The sequence below is a fragment of the Anopheles coluzzii genome, chromosome X (assembly GCF_943734685.1).
Source record: "Anopheles coluzzii chromosome X, AcolN3, whole genome shotgun sequence".
Classification (NCBI taxonomy): Eukaryota; Metazoa; Arthropoda; class Insecta; order Diptera; family Culicidae; genus Anopheles; species Anopheles coluzzii.
The window spans coordinates 7,383,227-7,400,180 of NC_064669.1; the positions used below are offsets into that span (position 1 = coordinate 7,383,227).

Genomic DNA, 16,954 nt, shown 5'->3' on the forward strand with positions numbered 1-16,954 from the left:
TTCGCTAGTTTTAGGATATTTAACTAGAAAGAAAGAAACATTCAAGTTGCCCGGTAATTTTAGTTTCTTAGTCTCTTTCTCTCTCTCTCTCTCTCTCTTTCCCTATCCTTCACTTTCTGTATGTAGCCTCCCTTAGCATAGAAAATCTCAAAGCACGCTGACTGTGCGGAAGCTTATCGAGCCCAGTTAACTATGATTGATTCTGATAAACACACTCCACAAAAAAGAAGAGGGCTTAACAGAAACGATAAGTGGATCAAACGGGGGGCCTCCTTTAGTTATGGACAAACTCATTAACGTTAAGTAGAGGGTGTTCCGTATGACATTTGGTCGATTGAAAGCTTATAGGCGTTGTGAAAAAAAAAACTTTGTTTAAAAATCCCAAAACATTACCTGACATACCTTATTTACCATAAAAGAACTCGAATGTTTTTTTGTTGTTGCAAAATTGATGTTATCAATCTACTAGTAAAATCATTTTCTTATTTGGCACCTCGATTTCTAGGGTTTAGGGCTGCCGAAGTCAATACAGGGTTTTCCAGTGGTTCTCATAGTTGTGGGACACTTTATTGACTCTTTTTCAATAGGGAGTGAACTCCATGTGATGGAAAGTCCACTAAGGCACCCTTTTTGGACAGATTCCTTGGAAATTCCTATAGGATTTGTCCAACAAGGATGCTATAGAGTCCAATTCCCATTATAATAAGTTCATTTCACAGTTCATTAAACATCAATATTAGTACTTTTTCCATTTTGTTTTATAAATTGTAGACTAAATTACCATACAGCAAAAAAAGTGAAATAAAAGAAAACAATACTGATTTTTAATCATATACAATCGAACGCAAAAGCTGCACGGAACACCCTCTGCGAGCATGCATCTGAGCGCAAAGCGTGCGAGCGAAAGAGTGCGCAAGACACACGCACAAAAAGTGCGCGAGAGCGAGAGAAGCGCCTCTAGATAAGTGTTATCGTACACCACCACCACCACGATCACCACGTCACAGCCCTCATCCAACAACGGGATTCGGGATTGAAATAAAATTGTGTCATCGTTCGCCGGTGCGCTAGTAGTCGTCGTGATTTGTTGCCGGTTGCGTGTATGCGAGCGCGCGCCCTGTGTCTAGTAAGCAAAAAAAAAAAAGCAGTACAAAATGGTGGTGGCCAAAAAGTGGATCTACGCGAAGCCGTTCGAGGGCCTGCCGAAGGACGAAAACTTCCGACTGGAGGAGGAAACGCTACCGGAACCGGGCGAGAATGGTTGGTTGAAACCGGGCAAAACGGTGCGTGCGAGCAAAACCACCTTTCACCTGTCTGATGTGTTATTTTTTTTCTGTTGTTGTAGAGTTTGTTGCCGAGGCCGTGTTCCTGAGCGTCGATCCGTACATGCGCCCGTACATGGCCAGCTATCCGGCCGGCACGGTCATGATCGGGGGCCAGGTGGCGAAGGTGACGGCCAGCCGGCACCCCCAGTTTCCGGTCGGTGCGACCGTGTTCGGCAACTTTGGCTGGCGCACGCACACGCTGGTGAACCCGGAGCAGGGTGCCGCCGACAGCCGGCCGTACGTGCTGCCCCCGTTCGGGGCGCACCCGGCGTCGCTCGGGCTCGGCGTGCTCGGCATGCCGGGCAACACCGCCTACTTCGGCTTCCTCGAGCTGTGCCAGCCGAAGCAGGGCGAAACGGTGGTGGTGAGCGGGGCGGCCGGTGCGGTCGGCAGCCTGGTCGGCCAGATCGCCAAGATCAAGGGCTGCCGGGTGGTGGGCATCGCCGGCTCGGACGACAAGTGCGGCTGGCTGCGGGAGCTCGGCTTCGACGCCACCATCAACTACCGGCAGGTGGAGCGGGACGCGTTCGCGGACGCGCTGCGGGCGGCGGCCCCCGGCGGCGTGGACTGCTACTTCGACAACGTGGGCGGCTACATCTCCGAGGCGGTGCTCGGCCAGATGAACCTGTACGGGCGCATCTCGGTGTGCGGCACGATCTCGAACTACAACGCGGAGCGGGCGCAGGTCGCCGACCCGCAGCGCCTGTTCGTGTTCAAGCAGCTGCGCCAGGAGGGGTTCATCGTGACGCGCTGGGCGAAGCGGTGGATGGAGGGCATCCGGCAGAATCTGCAGTGGATCGAGGAGGGCCGGCTGCGCTACCAGGAAACGGTCACCGACGGGTTCGAGCAGATGCCGGCCGCCTTCGTCAGCATGCTTACTGGGGGGAACACGGGCAAGGCGGTCGTCAAGGTGTAAAAACGTACCCGTCTACGCGCACATAACTATCAAACAACACACACAAACACATGCAATCGCGCAAAAGAGAATAAAAAGTGAGTACCGTTTTCGTTGGTGCAAATCAGATCAGTGGTGCAAGCGATTTATTGGCTGGGAGGGAAGAGCACCCTTTTACAAACACACAAATTATGAGCCACGGTACGTGGAGTAACCGAACGGGTTGAGCAGCAGCGGGATGTGGTAGTGCTGCGTCGGATCGGCCACGGTAAACACAATCTGGGGGAAAGAGAGAAGGTAGGACAAGGAGTTACTCACACAAGAGCGAGCAGACCCAAACAGCAAACCGAGCCCGGACACACTTACCTCGATGAACGGGTACAGGCTTTCGACGCTGCGGCTCCGGAAGTACGGGCCCACGTCAAAGTGCAGCTTGTACACGCCCGCCGCCAGCCCCGGCTGGCCGTCGGCGAAGAAGCTGCGGAACCGGCCGTCCCCGTCGGTGATGCCGGTGGACACCTTCGTCCAGGATTGGCTCGCGGCGCGCACGTACAGCGTGACCGGCACCTCCGGGGTCGGTTTGCCCCGCGTCGTGTCGAGAATGTGCGTCGAGAGGTTCTGCATCGTGTCGGTCGCGTCACCCTGCTCGGTCGGCGGCACGGATGTGGATGATGATGCGGATGATGATGCTGCTGCTGCTACGGCAGCCGCTGCGGCTGTGGTGGCGATAAGCAGAACCGTCAGCGCAACTGACAGTGCCGTCCGCGCGAGATGTTGACGGCTTTGGTGGCGTCGTGCGCAACGCATCGTGTCGGCCGCTTTGTTGATCGAGGAGCCAGGAGGGGGGGAGGAGGAGAGCTTTGATTGTTGGCACTGTGTCTACAGGCTGCCCTGCCCCGTTTGATTGATAGCCGGACGGACGCTTGCTTTTGCCCTCTGTGTGGAGCTCAAACGGAGCTTGCAAACGCGCTTGTTGTATTTATATAGGCTATGGAATGATGGCACTGGTCAAGGGCGCACGATAGGCCTTTTACACGCACACGCACACATCTCTGTGGGTCGAGATTTTTTGGAAGCTTTTCCTACCATGAATGGAACGGTTTGGCGTTTGGATGGGAACACGGGGCAAAGTGGACAGTCTACCTTTTTTTTTTTGGTGCATTTTTATACCGTGGCAAGCTCACAAAAATCACATCACATATTCATTAGAGTGTCACTGTATGTGACCTTTATAACGCCCGTTTTTATACAACAGTTTGTGAAATTGTGAGACAGAAAATTGTGAGTTAAAATCTAGCATACAAAAAGCTGTTATTTTCAACAGTCGCGAGTCCCAAAGTTGGTATAAACAGAACAACCAACCAAACAACCATTCTCAGCAGTTCAGGGCTAATAAGTATAGAATTTAGTATTTTAATATTTTAATTTTTTCATCTTCTTTTTGACGTAACGACCTACGTTGCCTATGCAAATTTTTGGGTCTTCCGAATGGCCAGTCCTTGCGAGGCTCGAACGGTCGACGGGTATGTTGTTGAGTCGTGCAAATTAACGGCTGTACCACTAAACATTCTCATTTATTTGAATTTATATGAATGAATCGTCTCTTTACAGTTTGTAGTTAGTTAGAATCTATTTACCTAAATACTTATTTAATTAAAAAAAATCGACTTTCGACCTCGAATTGTATTCATGCGGTAACTCTGTTACATTTTGAAAAGAATTGGAAATGTTGTCTAACATTTAGGCAAAATAGATAGTTTCTTTTGTAGAATACCGCTCGATCTGTTGTATTTATTCATTAGATAAAAAGCTAGCCGCTGTTTAATGTTTTAGATGTTTATGTTTAAGATGTTTTGCACCCTAAACAACTGTTGTTAGCCTAAAGATGGAGAAGAAATAACATTTCATGATGCTTGCGTAAAAGCTTTGTCAACTATCCCAGCGTTATTGGTGTGGCCCTGATTTCTGATACAATTTTTTTTTTTATTTATTAAAACAAAATCAAGGTGTTGTTTTATTTATTTTATTTATTTTGATTAATAGACACACATTGAAAGCATAGAAAAATGTAAATACTGTTATGATTAGTAATAAGAAGTACTGCCTAACATGCTTGCCATGCCCATATTGCTCCACAATTTCGTACAGCGCATCCCAACCGGTCGCGCGTTATCTTGTTTTGTTTTGGTCGTGCGTGAAGACCCGAACAGCTCGGCATGGCGGCATCATCGCTCTCGTAAGCGCTCTATATCTCACGCACACACACACGCTCTCTCTCGAAGGCTATCTACCGTTCTGTTTGGCTGCCGTTGTTGGTTTTCGGTTTCGATCTAATCATATTTTAGTGTCGGACAGAATTGGGCAGTATTGCACGTGTGTGCCGTCACTATCGCTACGTACATTCTGGAAGGATCTATCTTATCGGCGCTGTTGTGGACACTCGGATCGAAGTGTGTCGCCTAATGTTGTGAAATGGGATGGGATGGGCTTCTCTCTGCCAGTCAAGCTACTCCTATACTTCTAAACTCTCACCACACGTGTTTTGGGAGGCTTGATGGAGCTGGCCTTCCAGGTCAAGCAGCTTGCCAAATCGAAACGATCCCACCGGTAGCAATCTGAGGAAATCTGATGCCTTAGATTGTACTCTCTTCTATCTATTTCTGCGGTATTTGGAAGATCGTGATATCAACCGACCCTACAAGAATATCTCCATCCAGGACGCATGGGCTGCCTACCTGACAGTACCGAAATGTTGTTAAGATTAGCATAAAGCTCTAAGCTATGTATCTACTCAAAAAAATTGATGCCTTAAACTCTGAAGGGAAAAACAATTCTGAATTCTGGTTTATATATCAATATTGTTGTTATTTTTATTTACGGGGTTTTCATAGCCAATACGTTGTTGTAAAATAGTTGATGTTTACTTTGGTGTCAAAACCCCTCAAATGGGCACAGGTTCCTTTGCGTCGAACCCTTACATCTGGAAAGACGTGAAATTGAAACATAACAAAAACCTGTAACTAGTTTACAATCGCAAATTGGCTATGGAAACCCTGTGTTTTTTTAATTTTTTTGTTGACCATTAGGTCTGTTCTTGCACTTGCAAAATGTTGCAAAATGTTCTTACACTATATGAGAAATTAGTAAAATTAAATGAAATAAAAAATCCTGCAAAGCAATATATGCTGTCGACTTCTGATCTTCTGACATCTACGCAGAGATATCGGGTACAGGATACATCTAAAACTGTGTCTGGAACCAACCACCGCCAGAAGGGCAGGGTGGCTTCTACATGAAGAATACGCATACGACCAGTAGTATCTAGCCTTCGGGATTTCCCGATTGTTGAATATTCAATGCCTTTTTATTCGTTTAGTGTGTTCCAAAGTTCCTAAATGTATCATTCTTCCAATTGTGAATTATTGTAGATTCATCGTTCTTGTGTTGCTATACTAGATCCAACACCATCCAAGCATACTATTTCACATAAACGCGTAAGGGTGATAATAGAATATAAATTCACCAAAGTAAAACCAAAGTAAAAGTTAGTAGCATTATAATAATGAATAGTTCGTATATTCTAACTTCGTATATATTGTTATATATAATAGAAAATAGAATATAATTGTTCGTGTGTAGGATTTATAAAATGTTTGGCCAGCACACTTGCCCAGCTTTCTTGCACGGCCACCGCCTAAAAAGATGTCTCGACTTGCGTTTACAACATTAAAATAAATGGTTCTCTTACAAACTATCTGCGCTTCAAAACTTTTTTGCTGGGGCTCCCACGCCAAAACCGCACTCATTTTGGCTGTTAGCTGGCATCTCCCTTGCGGTGTGCCATTTGGCGCTCGGCCCAACGTCGGTGAAGCATATTCAGATGATTATTTTTTTATAGACTTCATGATAACTGAAACAATAGAAAAGCGAAGGGAGCAAGAAAAAAAGGAAGGAGAAAACAGGCAATCGCAGTTTAGTTAAAAAACAGGTCTGGCAGTGTTAAGCACTTTGCCTTACCGTATCCGTCGCTTGTCTTGTACGATACAAACTCCCCGTCGGGTGAGGGTTTGAAGGGCACTTCGGTGGGAGTAGGAGCAGGTACCGGATGCACGCTAACCCTTGTCTGCACCACCGTACCACCCTCTTCTGTGGAGGAGTCTGTATCGAGAAACGACGTTCGCGGAAAAACAATTGGCCGTTTCGGTTTCGGCCCCAGCTCGGTTGCTTCCCTGATCGATGATGTTGGACGCGGTTTCGATGGCCCTGCTACTGCTGGTGGGACGGCTGGTGACGTTGCGTACAGTTTTGCCATGCCCGGCTCGGTGCCACCGTCGGCTAGGGCAGGCATTCTGAGCGTGGTGGCGGTGGTGATGGGCAGACGGCCGGATCGGCGTACCGCTGCCACCGGACGGTCACATTCGGGTGGGATAAAGGCGCTGCGCGACGTTTGGCAGCTGCGCGTGAACGAGCCGCCTCTGGCGAGTGCGAGGTCTTTCGCTAGGTCGGCGCGGACCCGGGTGACCCGGCCCTCGACGCGCACCTTGTACTGCAACCGCTTGCACCTGTCCAGCAAGCACTGGAAGCCGAGGATTACGATTGTCAGCAGTTCCATGCCGTAGATGAGGAAACGGGCGATTGACATTGTGTCGCTGTACACGAACATATACAGAACCCGGCCAAAGGCTAGCATCATTATCCCGAATCCTGCCAGCAGAACGTGCACGAGCGCACACAGCTTGCTGTAGCTGGGTGTGAACCGCGAGAGATTGAATAAGGCTAAGATGAAGATGCTTGCTACGCCGAATAGCATCATAGATATGGCCACTAAATCTGTGAAAGCAGGAAAGAAAAGGATGTAGGATGTAATACTTTGCTAATTGTGCCGCACGACGGTGTCAGGGTCAGGTTCTGGTAGAAAGGCGCTCACGTAGTTGCATGTTTGATCTAACTTTAGCGGTTCAAAATGTACATCTTGTGGTACCACTATTTTTTCATAATATTTTGCCAACCACATGTTCAATAAGTGACTTGACAATAAACCAACGTGTACAACAAATTGTGCAATCACTGTTTCCAAATAGGTCAACGACGCGGCGTAATTGCTGCGTGTGGAGTAGAGGTGTTCCTCAAGAGGTGTTCCTAATGTACAGTGTTGTTCATAACACGAATGTTCTTCCCTAATAAAGAATATCCTAGTACGCCAGGTCGTTCATCTCCTTCAATACAAATATGAATGTGAACCGTGTAACCAGATCGTTCACAAAAAGAAAGTGCTACCCGTCTAAATCAAGATCGTCCTGGAACGGCAAATAGTTTGCAAGATGTAATAAACTAATTTCCTTCTTTTTCCTTTCAGCAGGAACGTCATTGCCGTGTTGCTTAAATTAGCTTCTTCTTGCGAAATTAAACCATTTATCATATCTAAGGATACACCCTCGATAGCATTTCGAAGGTATCAAGTCGTCTTAGTCATTAGCCTACTATTGCGTTTCGTCGGCTCTCATGCATGTGTAGTTATGAATTGTACAACTATTGTAATTGTGCAACTATTTCTGTTCCAAAGACCAGACAACTAGTAACAAAAATGGTGTAAAGGCTGTCTTAAGCGTGATGACGTTCTAAAAACAGCTGATGTGTTTGTGCTGTCAAATGCTGCAGTTGCGTTGAACGTTGCTACGCTTGCGAAATCAAGTAAAAACGCTGTTAAGTACAGTAAACGTAGTAAATGTATACTTAAAAAAAGTAGTTTATCAGATAGAGAATTAACCAATCGGTTCAGAATTCAATTTCCTCGTCCACGCTACCTCAATTACTAATCGGAAAAAGGGTCTGCTGACTAGTGAATGATGAAATATTGGGAAAGTCTATAAGTCTAAGTCTATAATTTATAGGAAAATAATCATTTCTACTTACTTCAACTACGATGTTAGTGTAATGATTCGAATTAAAAAAAAAAACAACAACATTAAAACAAAACTACTTTCAGGTCAAAACAGCTTTTCGCCTCAAAGGCTGGCCGGGAATTAAACAATAGTGTAGAAAAAAACCAAAAACAAATCGAGGCGACGTGATGGGCGACTAACAGAAGGAAACGAGAAAGAAAACGAAGAAACAGAGAAATCAAACATAAGTACATTAATACATGGTGCTCGCAGGCGGGATGCTCTACACGGAACCACAGGTGCGTAACGTGAAAGCTTTCCCTAAACATACACGCATACCTGTAGGCCGATGAGCTAGTGGCCGTTCGTTCGGTGCTGTTGTTGTTTGCTTGGGTCTGCCGGCTTTGGTAAGATATGGTGCCCGAGCGGCCCAAAAGATATCAGTATGCGCAAAATCTCGTGCATGGCATTGAGGAAGTGTGACGGGATCGGTTTCGGCTTCGGCGGGTAGGCCAACAGCACTGCGGCTGGTGATCGGTTGCCCGGCAGGAAGGTGCACGGTGTGGTGCGATAAATCTCTAAATACTCCTTCACGGCCGCCGAGAGCGTTTTGCCAGTGTTGTGGATAAAAGGGATGGCACACGTCAGGCCGGTAATAAAATGTTCCGCCGAGCAGTTCGGAATCGGAATGCTCGGCTCGTGTCTGATCGCTTCCTCCCGGCAGAAGGACTGGAAGTAAGTGGTGTTGAACGGGTCCTCGAGATCGGTCAGGAGCAGCTTCGGCAAACCAAATCGGGAGAACATCGACCGTAGCGTGCACACGATCGCGGTGGGCCGTTTGTTCGTAACGATCTCCACTTCCGGCCAGAGGGAGGACGTATCGATTGCCACCAGCAGGAACCGAGATTTCAGCGGAACGATGCGCACGATAAACTGCATCCAAGGCAGGCTGCAGTAGTTCTTGGGGATGCGCGGCATCATCGTGTCACAGACGGCGCATGCTCGAATAAACTCCACGATGTCGTAATCCATCGTCGGCCAGTACAGGAACCTGGCTGCCTGCTGCTGCATCGGCCCGTACCCGGCGTGGCCCCGGTGAAAGTGTTCCAGACACTGGGTCCGGAGGTGGCGTGGCACTATCACCCGATTATCAACCATGATGCAACGGCTCGTCAGTTTAATCGATTTGTGCTGGCGTTGGTAGCAGGCCATCTCCGATGAGAAAAAGTCGACCGTCTTCCAGCTGGATGTAAACGATTGGTACAGCAGTCGCAGCTGGTAATCAAACAGAAAGTTCGCATCTACAACGAGCGGAGGGAATCGGAATGGCCAAGACGTTAGGTACATATCTGCCAAACACCGGGTGTGCGAAATCTTTCGCCGCTACAACAGTGCAGGTGTTGGAGCCTTGGATAGATATAATGGATAGACGGCTCTCTCTCTCTCCATCTAACCACTAGGCCATCTATCCTTTACAGCAAATAGGTGTGATAAGATGGCAACAACTAAAGCGGGGGGGGGGGGGGGGGGGGGGGGGGCTGTCATTACGAAATACAGTGCAACTATGCACTACTATGCGTGCAAAATCATATTGCTTTCTCGCTCATTCTCGCACCCTGCGAACGGGTCTTCAGAGATCAAAATGTACCCTGTTGGTGTTGAAATCGTACCCATACAACTCAATTCCTCGAACGCCGCCGAATTTGTCCAGCAGTGTTCGATACGTGTGCTGTTGGTGTGGAAATCGTATCTATACGACTGAATTCATCGAACGCGTTCGAACTGGTGTTCGATCTGTGTTCTGTTGGTGTGTAAATCGTACCTACACAACTGAATTCATCGAACGCGTTCGATCTGATCCGTTAGTGTTCGATCTGTGTTCTGTTGGTGTGTAAATCGTACCTACACAACTGAATTCATCGAACGCGTTCGAACTGGGTCATTTGTGTTCGATCTGTGTTCTGTTGGTATGGAAATTATACCTATACAATTCAATAGATCGAGCCCGTTCAAACGGATTAGTCATTGTTCGCGAATGAACTGAACTTAATTGATTGTGCTCATCATTTTGATCCATATTTAAGTAGTTTTTTTTTTTAAATAGAATCCTTAAGTGTGTATAAGGCATGGGGTACAATATATGCAGGAGACATTTTTGCTCGTATTAGTTTTTTACATGCTTTACATGTTTTACAGTTTTTGGTCGGTTTTGCGATGGATTGTGTTGACCAGACAGCCGAGTGTTTAATGTTTTTAAATGATTGGTTTCAACCGCAGAATGAGTACTTCTTTGGCTACAGTATGCGTCTATGGTGGGTAAATGAAAAAGATAACGAGCGTTCTTTGTGAATAAAAACCTCATGAAACAAAGAACGAAAGAATCGTCGTTCGCGTTCGCTTCTTTTTGGTGAGCGAACTAGTTCGTTCGCGTTCGGTGAAAAGAATCGTTTTGCCCATGCCTAGTCTAGACTATAAGCTGTAAACGCGGCTGAAACCCATAATTCCACTTTTCATTTAGCTTGCCATAAACATGAAATTGTAATTTTCGATCCCCATTTGAAAATCGTGGACGCAGCCTAATTATAGTTTATAGAAAACTAATCCAATTGTTCTATCTTGCACTGATATTCAATGTGGCGCTAACAAATATTCATTATACAACAGGTTACAAATCTTTGCTGATTGTTTCAGTCAGCTCTCTGTGCACTTTTTTCAGGTTAAAATTCACGTTTTGCAGATAATTTCTCTTAAGCCCGGGGCGTAATCGCTAGTGTTACTTCCATTGATACAGAAGTTTTCAGGCAGCATGTGACCGAAACATGTTGCCATAAAGCTATGTATGGCTAAATACAAAACTCCAAAGATGCATGAATCACTAAATATTCATCATCCTCTACAAATTCATGAAACTCTAAACATTCACGAATCTCCAAGGATTCATAAATCTCATAGATTCATGTATCCATTAAGATTCATGAATCATGCAAGGTATGATTTACAAAATATTGAATTTGCTTGATCCCATACAGTACAGTACAATGCTTAACTTGCACGACTTAACAACATGTGGGTTTAAGCCTTGCATGGTCAAGTCCTGTAGCAAAACAAATTATCCTGCTGTGTTGTACATGCCAAGAAGTCTCGAGAGCCTATATTGGCTGGTTTTTATGCTAAAAAGAAGAATGATAAGAAGCTCAAGCACTATGAATCTGTGGTGACTCATGAACCTTATGAGATTCAGGAATCCTTTCATCCAAGAATCAGATTCATTTAATTCCTTCAAAGATTCATTAAAATAATGGATCTGAACCTGATTTTGTAAATCTCTCGTTATATTTGAATCTTACGAGAATCATGAATCGTTTGAGATTTATGAAGCTTTCGAGATTCGTGAAACTTTCGAGATTTGTGAATCTTTTGAGCTTTATGAATCTTTCTATCCGCGATTTAGATTAATTGAATTCATTCAAAGATTCAATCAGATTTATGAATCTGAAATAGATTTACCCACCAGTGCAGACTAGAGATGGGTTAATCTGACTCAGATTCATAAATCCCAATGAATCTTCGAAATGGTTCAAAGGGTCTGAATCTCGTTTGCCAAGATTTATGAATCTCGTAAGATTATGAGACTCGAAAAATGCATAAATCTCTAAAGATTCACGAATCTCAAATGATTCATATGTCTCGAAAGATTCGTCATTCTCTACCCAAGTGCCACAAATCCACTAAACGACCGCTAAACGACTCAAGCTTTCAACCTAAACGGAATATAAAAGAGACTTCGTTTAGCAGACGGCAAACGACTCATGCATTCTAACATAGTAAAAAGCTGGTGGAGCCATCTGTTGGTGGGATAGTGGAGCTTCCCTCGCTTGGATAGCATTATCATTCCCTCTGTACTGTTGTATGGTTTCGCATTGAAGTTATGCATCGCTAGAGCTAGAACGGCGATACGATTGTTTAAATGCTTAAACTCCAATGCCAACTATTTGTACTGTAGCAAGTGAGATTTGAGCAATGGTCGCTGGTGTTGATACTCACGTATCTTGACCACACGACCATTCATATAGATATTTGCTCGGAAAGTTAGAAGGCTATATAGGTACATGATTAAGATAAAGCTTGTCGAAACACATTTCAAGAATAGGACAGCAATATAATAATGAGTAATACGCCATTTATTGAGTAAACCAATGAAGCTATGGAGCTTTCGTTTTGTTTTCTATGAATATTTTATTTTCCAGTCGTTTAAGCTTAATTTGCGGCGCTTGGGTAGGGCTTGAGTGACAAAATGCTGACATGTGAGGTTTTGTCATTATTTCGTATCCTGAAGCAGCTAGGAAATAAAGTTGACAAAAGATAGTAAAAGTTGACGTTCGTGTAAAAACGTTAACAAACAGTTATCCGGCGCAGTTGTGAATCGATGATAAGTTAATATTGCTAAAATGAATGTTTCTAATCGGTTTATGTTTCCGATCACTACTTTCTAGATAAAATATCAATCGATATTCTAGGTCTGAACTTCTGTTGATGATGTTTTGTCAATGTGTAAATTTTTGATGCGGCCTCGACAAAAGCTCTTTTTTGCAGTTGACAAGGAGTTTTGACAAAGTTTACGGATTTTTCAACATTTTGCCAATATGAATGAAGGAATCATGAAACCCTAACCCAAAGGAACAGACCCGTGCAACGTACGGCATGCGGCTTTTAGTTTCAAGATGGCGGTTCATAACCATATGTTTCAAATAACAAACAAATAATTTTGAGTGACGGAACGTGAAAATCTACCAAATTTTTTTAAAATAGAATTTGGCTCTTTCGGTTGCAAAGTTTGCCGACCGTTGGATTAGGTGATTGGAACAATGTTGCGATCGCAAAAAAAAAACATCGCATTTACGAAGCACCCTATGGGAAAAATTGTATGCAATTTGTAATTGTATGCATCTTTGCCTATATTGTAGGGACGTGAAAGGTTTCGTATTTCATCGAAAGTCATCGCCCCATATGGATGGCACTCGACTACATACATTTAGGCGTAACATGTTTCAGGCATGCAGATTTTGGCTACCTTGTCACGCTTCGCGGCGTGAAGTTGTCGCGGCATGTCTGGTTGCACAGTGCCATCTGTTATACTGGAATTGGGGAGTTTTACGATTCAAGCCAGCGATGTTTATGAAATTTGACACTTGGCGGCTGAAATAGCTTCAACAGTCAAAACTAAGCCAAACTATGTGTGGAGTCCAGTTAAAAACTATGTAAACGAAAATAACCGCTTTTTCGTCGCAGGGTCGATTTTTTTGTTGCTGAATCAAAAATTTTTTGCCAAAAAAGTGAAAAACTATATGATTTGATACTTTTTTTTTTATTCAGTAGGGACGGCTTTGCCGTATTGCTTAATTTGATACTTTTAAGTGTGTTTGAAAACATAATGATTTTAAAATGCATTTTTGCTAGGCCTTACGAGAAGTAAAAATACAACAACATAATAGCAGAAGGTCACATACTAGCACACACACACAACCTTAGTGGTTTTCAACACGGTTGATCCTACACTAGCTCACACGTTTGGGTACATAAACGGGAAAGTTATGAACAAAAATTATGTTTAAGCATCCGACGGAAGCTACCGTCGTTCCGAATCGTGTGAGAAGCCTGAGCTAAAATGTCAAAAATACAGCTTGAGCGGCAACAAGCAAATGACTAGTGCACATTTAAGTATGGATACGATTCAAGCGATACAAACAATGCAAACCAGCGAGGTATTAAGGGTCGACGACTGTCTAGGACGAAATCGAAATCGATGAAATTTTACACATTGCGACACTTACCTTCGAGCCTCTCCGTGCCAAAGATCGTGGCCAATATGCCGATAGGATCGTGCTGGAACGAGAACGAAGAGGAGGAAAAACACAACAGTTAAACCATTCCATTAAACCAGCACCAAATTGCACAGCGTGTAAATACTGAGGTAGAGCAAGCGCCACTTGGGTTGAGAGATCATTTGTGTGTGTTTCCTCTCACGCCCGACGCGAACCCATAGCCAGCACAATTTCTACTTCTCACTACTAATCGGATTTACGGGGCCTGCTGTGACTCACTGTGGTACTCGCGGTGAGCACATCACACCTAGCCCCGTAGCCGTGCGAACAATTTAAAAGTAATGTCGTGAGATTATTATTATTATTATTATTATTATTATTATTATTTAATCTTCAACGGGCCGTATGGCCTAATTAAACGACGAACAGATGCGTCAAGATGAGAGAGCATCAAGGCAGAAGTTAGGGGAATAAGTTCGGGTTGAAGTAATCCTTTTGTCTCAGCCACAAAAGTGCAAGGCATATATGTTGGAAAATAAATAAATAAATAACTGGGAGAAATTAAAATTCAACCTTCGAATTTTCAACAACGCACTAGCGAACGGGAGTGAATGCGAACCGAATGATGTACACAGTTGTATATGCTGATCTTACGATGATCAATAACTACAGCAATCAGGGTCGTGTTTTCTTCTACAAAGCAAACGAGAACGCTGCCTAGATTGCTGCAATCATTAATATCGAGGACGATTTTGTGCTGTGGATGTGACCGGTCTGGCCGGTAGCATTGCGGAGTTGATTGCGAAAACCCTGGCTTCTTCATCGTTGCGATTAAAGTGTCTTGTAAGACGTGGTTGGTTTCCTGTGAAACTAACAAAGTATGTGAGGTTTGTTGAGGTAAATGAAGCAATACTTTTTAATTGTTCCATCTGTCAGAAAAAGAACGAAAACATAAGTATTTATTCTTTCGCAGTTAATTAATTTCGGTTAAATTTTGGATAAGTTTCTTCCTGGTAATGAAACATAATAAAAAAAGCACTACTCCACCAGATGCCTGTAGGCTCAATTTGTGTGATTTCATGAACAAATTGAATAGTGATTCCAGTATCGGATATAATAAAAAAAAATCACAAACGAAAATCACAAATTGCTCCCACTTATGCTAATCGCACAGTACGCGATTTGAAACAGAAAAAAAACTCCAAGTAAAAGGCGGATCGAAACTGGACGCAATACTGCAAGCGGTCCTTCGGATAGCGCGAACAGAGCCGCAAAATGGAAGATCGTAAAACCGGCCCAGTCCCTGCGTGCGCGTGCCTATATTAATTCGTGCCTAATTAACCATGCCTTCCGGTTTGCCGCGGGGTTACGCACTTTTCCAGCATTAGGGTAGTGTTGTAAGCAATTACATCGTGATCGTTAGCTCGGCGGGAAATTCTCGAAAATCGTTACGCATTTTTTCCTCTCAACACTGAGCGCGAACGCTGACGTAGGCCTGCTCAATGACATCTACAGTCTTGTTCGTTCTTCCACAAACGAAATATGTGAGAACAACGAACAAAACAGTTGGCGTCATTGATATATCGCGTTGTTCGCTTTCTACTGTACAATTAAACAAAAACAGTACACTTTATACAAGAACACATAACTATGGGTTGAGCTAGTAACTAAATTCCCTCTGGATACGGCAAATTCATCAAATAAACATATCTGTCCCATTAGAAATTGCACCACTCTCGATACATTTACCACTACACTGCCTGTTGGTTTAATTTTAATCACTTCTGATGCACTAGAAAAAAAAACACACACATATTTCACATTCACATTAAACTGCAAACCAAATAACGTCACCCCGAGTGGAGTTTCTAGAATCGCACTACAAATGTTTGCCTGCTTTACGTAAAAAAATCCCACGAAATTCTAATAGAGCAAACAAAAAACCCACGAAATTCTAATAGAGCAAAACTGAAAATATTAACATCGAAAAAAAACCCTGGTAAGAAAAAGGTGGAGCGACACCCGTTAGATCGTAAAAATCGGTCCACCGCTGGGCCGATTCCTATTAATCTTGCCTTCGAAATGGGACTGAAACCGAAACACCGAACGCACCGAATTCTAACGATGGATTCACTCACTATCCGGCAAATGTATATTAAACAAATCCCAAACACACAAACACAGTACTTACCTGTTCATTCATGATTATTTTGGACGTTGGCTCGTAGTTGGCTCCAAAAAAGAAACAAAAAGTTGTAGCAGACAAAAAAAAAAAAACAACACACACTTATACACGCACAAATGACTTCAAATTAATTGGGAACGGGTAGGAAGACACCGCGAAACTAGTTTGAAAATTAGATTTTTCACCGCGAAAAGAAAGAAACACTCAATCGAGGCGAATGTGTGGGGCTGACCGAAAGGAAAAGGCTGGTACCAAACGCAGTGAGAGACTAACTGCTGCACGGACTCCAATCAAACACTGAGCACGGGACGAGAACGCTGAACAAGTGAAGCACACTGGACGAGCGGCTGAATACGAGTAATGCAACGCGATCGTGTAGTTTGAAATCTATGCAAAAACGACACTTACTCGCTCGCCCACTCACACACTCAGAGATGCTCCCCAGAACGATGCGGCTGTGTGTGTGTTCGCGCGCGTGAGCTATGCTTCCAATACTGGCGCAATTTTTGTGTGGCGTACACGCGGCACTGTAGACAGCTGTGGAAAGCAGTTGGCAGGGCTTGGCCGGGGAGACGTTCATTGGTTCTGGGAAGACATGTTTGGACACGAGCTGGAGGGAGACGGGGGGCATAATGTATGTTTGCGCTTGCGTGTTCACCCCGGCCAACCCTGCAATGCGTCGACCGCTGAGAAGCTTCCTTTGTGCCTTTCTCGCGACATTAGCTTGAACGATGGGAATAATGTGGCGGGCGGTTGCAAAGGTGGGAAGACAAACGCCTTTGAGTCATATACATATTTACGGCACAAAACAGCAGCGAGGATAACAAAAAAAAAAAAAAAAAAAG

The 16,954-nt window shown here is 44.3% G+C and overlaps 4 protein-coding genes across 8 annotated transcripts in view; 2 read left to right on the top strand and 2 right to left on the bottom strand.

The window, feature by feature from the left end:
- Positions 1–16,954, top strand: part of LOC120959902 (rho-associated protein kinase 1) — a 212,346-nt gene that overhangs the window by 89,250 nt on the left and 106,142 nt on the right. The window lies entirely within an intron of this gene.
- Positions 977–2,349, top strand: LOC120954718 (prostaglandin reductase 1-like). 2 transcript variants are annotated; one of them, XM_049608071.1, is made up of 2 exons: positions 977–1,283; positions 1,346–2,349. In XM_049608071.1, the coding sequence occupies exons 1-2, from the start codon at positions 1,103–1,105 to the stop codon at positions 2,239–2,241; spliced, it is 1,077 nt and encodes a 358-aa protein (XP_049464028.1). In that variant the 5' UTR covers positions 977–1,102; the 3' UTR covers positions 2,242–2,349. The 2 variants fall into 2 exon arrangements, with proteins under 2 accessions (XP_049464028.1, XP_040230823.1); XM_040374889.2 differs by having other exon boundaries at positions 1,056–1,260.
- LOC120954727 (5-hydroxyisourate hydrolase) lies at positions 2,329–3,319 on the bottom strand. The gene is made up of 2 exons (XM_040374902.2): positions 2,587–3,319; positions 2,329–2,499 (listed from the first exon to the last, which is right to left on the bottom strand). Exons 1-2 carry the CDS (start codon positions 3,025–3,027, stop codon positions 2,410–2,412), a joined length of 531 nt encoding a protein of 176 aa, XP_040230836.2. The 5' UTR covers positions 3,028–3,319; the 3' UTR covers positions 2,329–2,409.
- On the bottom strand, positions 4,176–16,938 carry LOC120958302 (uncharacterized protein K02A2.6-like). Of its 3 annotated transcripts, XM_040381004.2 has the most exons (5): positions 16,116–16,938; positions 13,934–13,985; positions 8,442–9,403; positions 8,134–8,298; positions 6,966–7,050 (listed from the first exon to the last, which is right to left on the bottom strand). In XM_040381004.2, the coding sequence occupies exons 1-3, from the start codon at positions 16,125–16,127 to the stop codon at positions 8,457–8,459; spliced, it is 1,011 nt and encodes a 336-aa protein (XP_040236938.1). In that variant the 5' UTR covers positions 16,128–16,938; the 3' UTR covers positions 6,966–7,050; positions 8,134–8,298; positions 8,442–8,456. The 3 variants fall into 3 exon arrangements, with proteins under 3 accessions (XP_040236956.2, XP_040236946.2, XP_040236938.1); XM_040381022.2 differs by lacking the exons at positions 8,134–8,298; positions 8,442–9,403 and adding an exon at positions 4,176–6,130 and having other exon boundaries at positions 6,238–7,050; XM_040381012.2 differs by lacking the exons at positions 8,134–8,298; positions 8,442–9,403 and having other exon boundaries at positions 6,139–7,050.

Excerpts from the sequence above, each read along its gene's own strand:
- LOC120958302 (XM_040381004.2), bottom strand. Across the intron at positions 9,404-13,933 it reads TGGCACGGAGAGGCTCGAAG|ATGCGAACTTTCTGTTTGAT; the intron begins GTAAGTGTCGCA and ends CGCTCGTTGTAG.
- LOC120954718 (XM_049608071.1), top strand. The coding sequence starts at position 1,103 with ATGCGAGCGCGCGCCCTGTGTCTAGTAAGCAAAAAAAAAAAAGCAGTA. Across the intron at positions 1,284-1,345 it reads GGTTGAAACCGGGCAAAACG|AGTTTGTTGCCGAGGCCGTG; the intron begins GTGCGTGCGAGC and ends CTGTTGTTGTAG.
- LOC120954727 (XM_040374902.2), bottom strand. The coding sequence starts at position 3,027 with ATGCGTTGCGCACGACGCCACCAAAGCCGTCAACATCTCGCGCGGACG. Across the intron at positions 2,500-2,586 it reads GCCTGTACCCGTTCATCGAG|ATTGTGTTTACCGTGGCCGA; the intron begins GTAAGTGTGTCC and ends TCTTTCCCCCAG.